This window comes from Equus caballus, chromosome 5, assembly GCF_041296265.1.
Source record: "Equus caballus isolate H_3958 breed thoroughbred chromosome 5, TB-T2T, whole genome shotgun sequence".
Classification (NCBI taxonomy): domain Eukaryota; kingdom Metazoa; phylum Chordata; class Mammalia; order Perissodactyla; family Equidae; genus Equus; species Equus caballus.
This window is the reverse complement of record NC_091688.1, coordinates 76045129-76056640: the sequence shown is the minus strand read 5'-3', so window position 1 is coordinate 76056640 and position 11512 is coordinate 76045129. Positions and strand designations below refer to the sequence as shown.

At 40.6% G+C, this 11512-nt stretch overlaps 1 protein-coding gene across 7 annotated transcripts in view; it reads left to right on the top strand.

Annotated features, from left to right (window-relative positions):
- Positions 1–383: 383 nt before the first annotated feature.
- The window catches only part of ABCD3 (ATP binding cassette subfamily D member 3), a 75645-nt gene continuing 64516 nt past the window's right edge, over positions 384–11512 (top strand). The window contains exon 1 of one of the 7 annotated variants that reach the window (XM_023641598.2): positions 384–941. In XM_023641598.2, coding sequence (XP_023497366.1) covers positions 832–941 — 110 coding nt within the window. In that variant the 5' untranslated portion in view covers positions 384–831. The remainder of the gene's footprint in view (positions 942–11512) is intronic. The other 6 variants (XM_070268698.1, XM_023641599.2, XM_070268695.1 and 3 more) reach the window with 6 other exon arrangements.

Below are 11512 nucleotides of genomic sequence, written 5' to 3'. Positions count from 1 at the left end.
TTGTATATCACTACTCCGGACGCATAGGTACAAAAGACTGGAATAAAATTTTCTCAAAACAACTCCTTTATATGTGATTCATTCTGAGATTTTTCTATTGTGTTCTTTTTTCCCTCGGTTTCATTAAAAAAAAAAAACGTGGTGGTCTCGATCTCCCAAACTGATTTCACCATCCCTATAGTTTGGAAAACACTGGCTTGGAAAAGGTTTTCAATTGGTAGTCATTCTTCCCACATTTCTCTACACCTCTTCGGAGTTCCCAACTGTTGTTTTCGTCTACATAACCACAGCGCCCTCGGTTTTGTGTACCCGCTCCGCGATGGGGCCGTTCCTCTTCTTCCTGGGCTCCTTTAAAAGGGTGGTAACGGCGCACTACTGGGGATGGAGAGGCAGGTCTCATCAAATTCCTGGCGTAAACCAGGCCCGCATTTCCAGTTTCTGTAAAACTGGGCGTGATGGAGCGGAGGCGCGCGAGGGGGAGGTAAAGGAGGGGAAGGTAAGGGAGGGGAAAGCAGCGGCAGCAAAGTAGCGACGAGCCACCCGCCAAAGGTCAGGGGAGTCGCCGCGGCGGCGCGTTCCCGGCCACCCTGGGGGCCGCGCGTGCGCAGGGCGCATCCCGGGACTCTTCCGGTCGCCGCAGCACCACCGTGCGCGCTTCCGCGGAGCCAAAGGCCGAGGTGGGCTCCGGCGCGCTCAGGCAGGGGGCGGTCCTGCGCAGCCAGCACCGCCCTCGCCCCGCGCGCTCGTCTCCTCCCAGTCTGCCCCGCGCTTCCTGTACTAAAGCAGTCTCCGCTGCGTCCCCGTCCCCGGCTCCTTCGCGCAGGCAGTGCCATGGCGGCCTTCAGCAAGTACCTGACGGTGCGAAACTCCTCGCTGGCGGGGGCCGCGCTCCTGCTGCTCTGCCTGCTCCACAGGCGGCGCCGCGCCCTCGGCCTGCACGGGTAAGAAGGCCCAGGGCCGCGCCGCTCTCCCGGGCCCGAGCCGCGCTCGCCGCTCGCTCTCCCTCCCCGCCTGGCGCCCGGCGGACGGCTCCCTTTGCTCGGCGGGGTCAAGCGGGGAGAGGGCCGGCGGCGGCTGCTGCTGCCAGGCTCCAGTGTCTGGTGTCCCCGCGGCGCCGCCGTCCCGCGTGCTTCCTGTGCCCCCCGCCGCCCTCCTTCTGACCCCAGGGTGTGAGTCTTTCTCCTGCGCCGCTGGCAAATCTGTGCCTCTACCCCGCGGCGGGCGCCCCCCACCCCCTCCCCAAACCGTCTCCGTTCTGTATCAACTTTCCGAGTGTGTTCTAGTTTTGCTGTCTCACCTCCTGATAGACCGTGAAGGATTTGCTTTGTGGACGTGTATGTGTGATATGAGGATGGAGAAGGACTCGCTAGGCGAGATTGGCGAAGTCACTTGAACGAACTTTGCCCCGATTCCCTAGTAGTTCATGTTGAAAGTCGCGAGCGAGGATGGTTCGTGTGAGCTATCCTGGGTCCACTTGGCAACATTGCCTTCTAAAGTGGTGTCCCCTTGTAGTTGGTCACTGAACGCCCTGGCATTTCATCCGGAAAGGCTTGAGGGGTTTTCGTGGTATTATTTGGAGCGCAAGGTTCTCTTGCCCGGGTCTGCAGGTGGAAGGTGAAAGTGTGCTTTAGGTGAGGATTAAGATCCTTTGTGATTATGTTCCTCTGCTTCCCCTCGAGAGAATTTTAAGGTTTAGATTTAACTTTGGGAGATTAGAAGGTTAGAGGAAGGGAGAGAATTGAGTTACTGTTGTGGGATTACAGATGTAAGTTTTTATTTGCCGGGAGACGCTGCCTTCACCAAACGAAAGAGGAAAGGTTACTTCTGAAGCGTTCCCGCCAGTCATTGAGTATTTCATATTACATCTTGGGATACTGCTTTCATGCGTTTTATTTCGTTCATCTCTCTGGGCAGAGACTGTTTCCTCCTGTTTTTGATTGCCTAAAATATCCGATTAGTAGTAGACTTTACACTGAAACACTGACAAGTTGCCTTTCCGTAAAGTTCTTACTAACCTTCTCCTATCTTCCTTATCTTCCTAGAGTCTGAAGCAGTGGTCTTTCTTTCGTTTCCCAAATCCGCTTAACAAGGTTGAAAATGATTTACCTCTGTGTCTAGACAATACAGTACCTATTCACTGTGCTTTTAAAATGATTTAGTCTGGAAAATATAAACAGATTTTTCTGTTGGATTGTATACTTTCTGAGCTCCCAGTTGCAAATGAAAGTCATTTGTCATCTGGGACTATTCCAATAGAGAATGTCAAGTGCTATAAAATATCTTTGAATTACATTTGCAGTGAGGCATTTCAGTGCCTAGAACAGGTGTTTTAGTATAGGAGAGGGGATTTGAGGACTGCTCTGATACCTCTAGCTTACTTTTATCATGCTGCTTTTAGAAATATTGCTTTATTGGAGTATTACATATAGAAAAGCACACATAAGTGTAGCGCTTGAAGAATTTTCACAAATAGAACTCACCTGAGTAATTAGCTCTCCGATCTGCACCCAGGTGAGAACATTATCAGCATCCCAGAAACTCTCCTCATGCCCCTTCCAGTCACAGCTAAGGTAGCTACTGATGTAGGGCATAGGATCATAGATTATTGAGTAAGGAAAGTTTTAACATAATCTAATGGGAACTACTGGCAAAACGGTGTAGTAGAATCTGTCTTATTAAATAATTTTAGGTGTTTATTCGTTATTGTAAAATACTTTAAAAATCTTTTTGAGAAACTGAACTTTTTGGGAGGTTAAATTATGCAACAATTTATTGAGCAGAAGATTGTTGTTCATCTTTTGCATTGGCATGAGTAAGGAAAATCTTTATTTTATGCATTAAATATTTTGTGGATGGAGAATACAGGTTATGAACAAATAAGTGTGAAGTTTAAATTACTGAGAGAAAGTGATTGAATTATTTTGAAACCATTAAGAATGGTGTTGAGTCTATCTCTGTTGATGTTATACTTCCAGAAATTTTTGGCTATCTTTCGGTCAATCTCTTTGGCATCACAGTTTGAAGATTCAAGAGTTCTAACTTTATATTTTACTGGCTTTTTGGGTGTCTTTGGTAACAGGCTAATTAGTTTTACTATCTGGTGCTTAATTGAGGAACCTCTGGCTGCTTGGTCTTTTTGTGTCCATGCTATTAACAGTAGATTTTCTTAGAAAAGATTCCTTAGAATGGGATAGGTAATAGAGCTAGTAAAACCACGTTAAAAGTTACAATGTCACATTATTCCAAAGATTAGGAGAATGAGTAATTTAATGTTCTGAGTTATCTTTTAGTTTTGTTAAAGCAGTTTTTTCACCCAGCTAAATCATACACACACACACACACACACATCCATCCATCTATCTTTGTATTACATAGATATATATGACTTTATATATATGTTACTTTTTATTATGGAAAGTTTCACATATATTCAAAGTAAGCAAAATAATATACAAAACCCCCAGTACACTTTTATCTAAGAAGTACCATCAACATTCTGCCATTCTTGTTTCATCTATGGCTCTGTGCTCCCCACCCCTTAATTTTACCGGTTTTAGGTAGAAATCTGTATATATTGAACTGTACAAATCTTAGTTATATATTTTTTTAATACATGGATACAACAGTATAACACACCCCTGTCATAAGTTAGAGCATTTTCATCCCACCAGAAAGTTCCCTTGTATTCATTGCCCATCACCACCACTGTACTGTTTTTTTTTTTTTTAAAAAACGATTTTATTTTTCCTTTTTCTCTCCAAAGCCCCCTGGTACATAGTTGTGTATTTTTAGCTGTGGGTCCTTCTAGTTATGGCATGTGGGATGCCGCCTCAACGTGGCCTGACGAGCGGTGCCATGTCTGTGCCCAGGATCCGAACCCGCGAGACCCTGGGCTGCCGAAGCGGAGCATGCGAACTTAACTGCTCAGCAACGGGTCTGGCCTCTGTGCTGGTGTTTTTCATCTAAGTTTTGCCTAATCACACATCTTATTTTGTTTATTATTTCTGGAGAACAGTGGAATCTTTTTGCTCATGAATAAAGAAGGCAATATTGAGTTCAAAGGAAGTGTTCCATTTCACAATGTTGTATTACTGTGCTAAGTGCTGTGGGATCGGGAAGGGTAATGGGGTGTGTGTGTGTATTGCACATACATTCAAAAAATATGTGACATCTTATCTCAGGGAGCTTATGTTCTTGTTAGAAGAAATTTAAATGCAAATAAGTTAAAAAATGTAATGTGATGACACTACTGTGTACAGACAGAGCATAGAAGTTCTGAGAAAGGAGAGGTTAACGTGTTTGGGAAGAGTTAGGGAAGGCTTTGTGAAGAATGTGAGCTAAGCCTGGCAAGGGGGTAGGAATGGATAACTGGAGATAAAGTGAATGTTAATAGCAGCATCTATCAGATTTTTGTTGCATTTTATGATAGAAAGAAGCTTTGTGGTGCCCACAATCCATCTTCCCCTGCCACCAGAACTTTTTTTAAGAAACGCTAATAAGATCATGTTATTTCTTCACTAAAATCTTTCTGCTGTGCTAAAATACAGAATTTCTTAGCATGAGAGAATGAGTTCATGAGCTAGTCTACTGCTTCTGCACATCCCGCCATATGGAATTAGCAGTGTCTGAGTAGGGCGGGCTCTGCCCAGCCTTGGCAGGCTCACGGTAATCACTGTCATCCCCACCATTGATGTTTATTTTCCTTCAAGACTCAGTTCAGTCAGCACTTTCTCTTAGGTGATTTCTGTCGTTTCCTGATCTCCAAACTGAGGTTGTTCTCTGCTCTTGTGATACTCTGAGCATTCCTCTACTCCAGTAGTTCGACCCTGTGTTGTGCGATTTTGTTGCCTTGGCTCCTGCCCACTTTAGACTCTGAATTTCTTGAGGGCATGGACTGAGTCATCTTTAAATTCCTAGTTTTACGTTTCCCAGGTTGGACACTCAGTAAGTGGGTGGATAGATGGTATAGGATAGTCGAAGAACTTTTAAGGGTACTTCTCTGACAGGCAGTTGGAGATGTGGGACCAGTATAAACATGAGTAGAGGGATTATCTTCAGAGAAGTAATAGTTGTGTGCCTGAGGGTGTGTATCATGAGATGGGTGGTAGGAAATCAGTGGGCCAGTTGTAGAAGGCAGGGAAAGAGGGCAGTCTACATTGCCAAACTATTTATGATCTTAGAAGTAAACAAGGAACAGGGGCTGTCACAATGGCATAGTGGTTAAGTTTGGCACACTCTGCTTCCACGGCTGGGTTTGGTTCTTGGGCACGGACCTACACCACTCATCAGCCATGCTGTGTCAGTGACCTCCATACAAAATAGAGGAAGATTGGTGACAGATGTTAGCTCAGGGACAATCTTCCTCAAGCAAAAAGAGGAAGATTGGGGACAGATGTTCAGGGCCAGTCTTCCTCAGCAAAAATAAATGAACAAAGAGCAGAAACCGGACAAAGCATTTTCTTTGCCTTCCCATGAATGCTTGTCGAAGTTCAGATTTCTCATCCTGGGTTTCAGAGCCTTCCTCCATTGGGTCTCACCGTACCTGGCTAATCTTGTATGCCATTGCCTGCCAATGAGTACTCTCTGTTCCAAATAGGCCAGTTTCTGCACTGGTCTCCGAACAGGCCACATTTATTCCTGCCTTTGGGCTTTTTTTATGATATTAACCATACGTGAAATCTCTCTCTGTAGCCTCTGTTCTTCAACTCTTATCCTTCAGAAGTTAGGTCAGGGTTATCCCTTCCATGAAATATTACTTAACAACTCTGAATCTAAATGATGACCACCCCCTTTTAACTTTCTGAAGCGTGAATTTAGGTACCTTTTTGTGCCATCTGTTAGTTCCTTAACTGGGTGTGATCTAGCTGTCAGCCATCAGGGTCTGGCCAAGTCCACCAGCTTCTGAGGTGAGCCTTCATCCTTTTCTAAACCCCTATCTATAGATGGTGGGAGCACAGTTTCCTCCCCTAAATATTTCTGAGGACTTTCAGGGAGTTTTTGTTTTTCTTAGTCACACCTTACTTCATTTCTTTGCTTCTGCTCTGTTTTAGATCCCTCATACATCTTTTTTCTTGAGCCTAGCTTTTTGGTATCTGCCTTGATTCCTCTAAAGCATCAGTCACAGAGCAGGTTTTTGTAATAGACTCTGATTGAAGGTTTAGGCGTAGTGGCAGGGATTCTATCTCAGCACAGGGAACAGCTTAAAATGGAAACATTGTTTTATTTACAAGTTTCTTGGACAGTCCCACTGTTGGAAATTTGTTGACTGTTTTTCTCTGAGCCTCAGGCCTGTGGCCTGTTGGCTGGGTCTTTTCTGTACCCTTTGGATGTTCTCACATCTTTAGCTTCTACTTCTTGCACTCTCTGGCCACTAACCTTTCTGCAACTTTCCTGCATACTTCAAATTCAGCTTTCCTTCCTGAGATCTCCTTTCAAATCAAGCTCTAGAAGTGGCTGGCTTCACTTTTCTCAATTTCACAGGCCCACTAAATGTTTTGCAGTGTGCAGACGTGAGTCAGGTGGCGGGCTGGAGCTGCAGAGACCCTTAGGATGAACCATGAGGGGATGTTAAAAGAGCTGGCCCCATTTGGATTCTCAGAATAAAAAGGAGATGCTTAAGCAACCATAGTTGAAGAAGGCCTTAAAGGATGTGCCGGGAAAAGCAGCCATGTGCTAAAACCAAGTGAGGCAGTCAGGTCCAGGAGCAGTGTTCTCAGACCTGTAGCTGTCTGTGGTCTGTTGAGGGGAACAGGAACAGACTGTTTTATTAATTACACTTCTCACTTTGGGGCACATTAGCATCGTTGGCCAGGCATTCTGTTTCAGGGCTTTTGCATTTGCTGTCCCTCTGCCTGGAATGCTCTTTCCCTAGATATCCATGCTGCTTACTTCCTCTTTTCAGTCTTTTTTTCAGATGTCTTTTCAGTGACACCTTCCATTACTACTCAATTTCAAATCGCATACTCTGCCCACTTTCCTGGCTTTACTTTTCTCCTTAGCACTTTTCACCATCAAGTGCGCTATTTATTTTAATATTTATCTTGTTTATTGTATGTCTCTGCAGCTAGGATGTAAGCTCCAGGAGGACAGGAAGATTGCCCATTTTGTTCATTGTTATAGCCCCAGTGGCTTGAATTGTGGCTGGCATATAGTAGGCACCCAAAAAATGTTTTTTGAATGGCTAACTCTGAGATCCTCATTTCTTAGAGTTGTGGTTACTCTTGTTTTAAATAACAAACCTTTCTTGCTACAAATGTAAATATTGTCTCCTTAAGTATATTATGAGCTCTTTAGGAGCTGGGCCTCTTTTATATGCGTGGGTAAAGCAAATCTTAGAAATTTATAAAAATTGTATTATTAGTATTTTATAACCTGCTTTTGACAGTTAACAATAGAGTGGAAACATTAAAGACAATTTAAAAAAATTAAAAATCATCCATAATGTCATCACCATAACACACATGTTATTTTATTTTTATTACCTTTTATTCCTTATTTGTATACATTTTTACATAGTTATAATGGGCATTTTGCTGTTTTCATTTAAAGCACAGACATCTTTCCTATGTACATGAACTTCATAACTATACTTTTAAAGAAATACAGAAATACTGTTTTGTGTGACTATATCATAATTTATGTTATCCTTAAACGTTGGGCATCTAGATGGCTTCTGTAATTTTTACAGGTAATACTATAGATTCTGGTGAGTGAACATTTCCATCTCTGTTGAATTATTTCGTTGGAATAAATTGCTAGATATAGGATTAATGAATGGAAGGTTATGAGCTTTCCTTAGTGTTTGTGGATGTGAACATACTGGAGCTACACAAATTACACATATTCTATGGCACCCTTGAAAAGTAATACCATGAATGAGGGCTAATTTAATTCTCTCATCATCATTAAGGGATGTTTGATCTTTTTCTTTTTTGACTACTTCAGAGGTGTAAACTAATGATGCAAGATTATTTTAATCTGCAAGAATGCACATTTTTGTGTGCAGCACCTTGATCTTTATTATGGAGGCAGCTAGGCATAGTATAGCATAATGGTCTTTGAGTTGGATATGGGTTCAAGTTTTTATTCAGCTGTTTGCTAGATCTGTGACCGTGGTCAGTTTACTCAATCTCTGTGAGCCTCATTTTTCTCATCTGTAGAACAGGGATAATAGTATTTACTTAACTCAGGAGTTGTTAAGATTAAATGAGAAAATGTCTTAACTTAGTAGCTGGAACAAAGCTAAATAAATAAAAGCTTTACTCTCCTTATGCTTGCTGAGGGAAAACTAAAAGCAAAAACATTCCATTGTTAGGTTCTCAGAAACTATTGAGCCTTCCTAAAAATTTCATCAAACGTGTCCATGAAAATTTCCCTGAAGAAGGCTTTTGAATTGATGGAATCATTTACTTTCAGAGTTGGAAAATATTTAAATTACTTTTATGTGACATGGTTTCAGGCCTCAGTATTTTTTGCTTACTGCTTCCTGAATATGATACTCTGTATTTCTCCACTCCTTAAAGAGGAGGTCTGAAACGGAATTCATTATACTTTAGTGCGGTCTGACTGACACAGAGTGGAAGGGACTGTTGCCTACTTTGTAGATCCTAAGCTTTTATTAAAATAGGTGAGGTTACTTTCATTTTTATGACAGTCAATATTCTTTACTCATGTTTAGCTTACATGATTGTTTTCCCTTCCTTTCCCCTCCTCAACTTGTTGTGTTTGATTTTTAAACCTGGGTGCAGGTAGTTATACTTATCTTTGTTTGGGTACATCACTTCCTCCCTCTAAATATTTTTTGATCCTGCACATTTAATTAGTATTCCTCCTGTATATTTTCCAAATAAATTAAGTTATTGGACAAGATTAAGTATAGAACAGTGTATTTACACCACTGTAGCCTTTCTATTCATTGATACTCTTTGGGTGTCGTCTTGGTTCCCATCTTTAACTTACCCAGCACCTTTTCATACCTTTCCTTCTGGTAGTGACCTGGCATTCTGACAAAAGGACCAGGCATCTGATCCTTACTGGGCCAGAGTCCTTCTTTGGGATGTTTCTTCTGGAACCAGTGGGGAAGGGTCTTTCTTTTCTGGTCATGGAGCTGTGAGGAGGAGACCCTAGAGCTGTATGAGGCATTGGTCTCTTTTACATGGAGAAGGTAGAGAACCCCTGATTTGGTCCATCATCAAATGTTTTGTAGCATAATAAACTAAGTTTGTAGAACTGTCATGATCCCTTCAGAGAAGAGAATGAATTTGGTCTGACGTGACTTTTTGGTGAACTCGTACTTGCTCCTAGAATTTACCACTTTCTTCTAAGTCCCTCTGCCATAGTATCCATTTAGATAAATAAGTTGTAATTTTTTCTCAGGATCAACATCAAACTCATTCTTGACCTGATGAATACCATTACCGTCTAATCTGTTGCAATGAAATACAAGCTGGAATTATGAAGAAGAAGGATAGACTCTTTGTAATTTTCTTTAGAATTGTATATTTCAAATTATATTTTATGCAAAGTGGATACTATATTTCTTCATTGTTTTTTCTTTTGGAATGATTTTTATGGAATGTTAGAGTGGTTTAAAAATGGCATTTGTAGTCATTTCTACAAAAAATTAGGCATCATGCCCTTGCTTAAGAACATGGCTTTTATCATCACATTCTTTTTATGAGGAAATCACCTTTTTAAGGCATCTGTCAAGAATATAGTCTTCCATAATCGTAAGGATAAAATGCTGTGTGTAACTCATGGTTGTACTCTTTGGTGGGAAGTATTATAGATTTTAAGATGGTTCGAAGCCTTGTTAGGTGTGCTAAAAATGTTTTCTTAAAAACATGCATTTGTTATCCTTTTGCTAGATTAGCAGTCCTGAATGAATGCAATTAATAAAGTATAAAATTGAAGATAAAGCTTATCAAAGCATAATCAGCTAATTTGATATCTGTGAATAGAGTAGCAATCTCACATGCCACAGTAATGGTGCCATAATACTAGACATAAGCATAGATTGTATGATTTACTCTGTGCTTAAGAAGTTATCTGTTGATGTTAAAAATAAATACACTATATGGAGTGAGGCAACTTCTCTAGGTAAATAATACTTTAGTCATTTAATCATCATGTTGTGTCTATACATCATGCATGTTACTATTTAAAATATATTTGTACACTTTCGTAAACTTATGAAGTAAGCAACATGAGGTGTGATGTCTCCTCAGAAGGAAAAACAATAGTCCTGTCAGTTTATCTTATTTTACTGAGTAGGACTATACCTAAAAAGTTGTTTTAAAATTAAATACTATTTTCATGCTTCATAGTTTTAAAAATTAAATATTTTTGCATTATCAGAATAAACACATACTATGGAAAATTTGAATACTAGAAAAAAGGGACAAAACACCTATCTATCATGATTATTGTCATAGTGATTCTAAGACACATTTTTCCCACAGATATTCCTTTTCACATTTCAACTTCTCTCAAATTAGGGTGCAATTTGCAACTGATGCATTTTAGCTTTGATTAATATGATTTTGGCATATTGTTGAATTTCATTTTTAATATGCATGTTTTTAACTTGTAAAAAGACTTCATGTCAACTTGCATCAAACTCAGTCTTCTGACTTCAAATTCCGTGTTATTGTCATTTTTTTTCTTCACTATATATCTTGGAGGTATATATACTTTCTCCAAGTATATATCTTGGAGATTAACTTAAGTTGCAGGAAAAGAAGAAATTGAAGTAGAATCAAATTTTTTTCCACATTTCGGGAACAAGGACTGGAGAGAGTAGGGTGGCCTGGGAATCAGTGAACCACTCAAAGGCACCCAAAGATTATGTGCTGACTGCCCACTGATGTGTCAGATGCTGGTTTTTCTGATATTTGGTATAGAGATGAATTAGAGGTCCTATTCTCAAGAGTTGGGGGTTATGATACAAGTCAATACCTTAATTCACTATTTAGTGCTAGGTGCTAAGGACACAATGGTAAGTAAGATAGACAGGTCTCTTTCCTAGGTGGATCTTGTAGTGGGAGGACACAGAACCTATTTCATGCTAGTTTTGTGTTGGGCACTTGGGAAGATTAAAAATTAAATTAAGTAAGATTTTTGCTGTTAAGAAACTTACAGACTATTGAAAGAGAGATTCCTGGATCTTAACATTTCACACCAAATTTCTAGTTAAAAAAAAAAAAATCTGGTTATATTTTACTTAAAATATTGTTCTCCAGTTACCTATGAATACAGTTTTGTTGCATTAGGAAATCAGATTTAAGATGTTTTCGATTATAGTATTCATGTACTCTCTTCCCCCTCCCCCCATAATGCTGAAGATGTGTTGTTTAGTAGAGGAGTTGGGGCGGGGAGCAAGTGTAGGACAGAATAAATGGGATCCCTTTTTTTGTATAAGTATCATAATTTCCAGTTTAACTATTGACAGGTGAATACATTTCTCTATATATTTTCTCACAAGTTCAACAAAACAGCTGCTTCCCTCCATTGG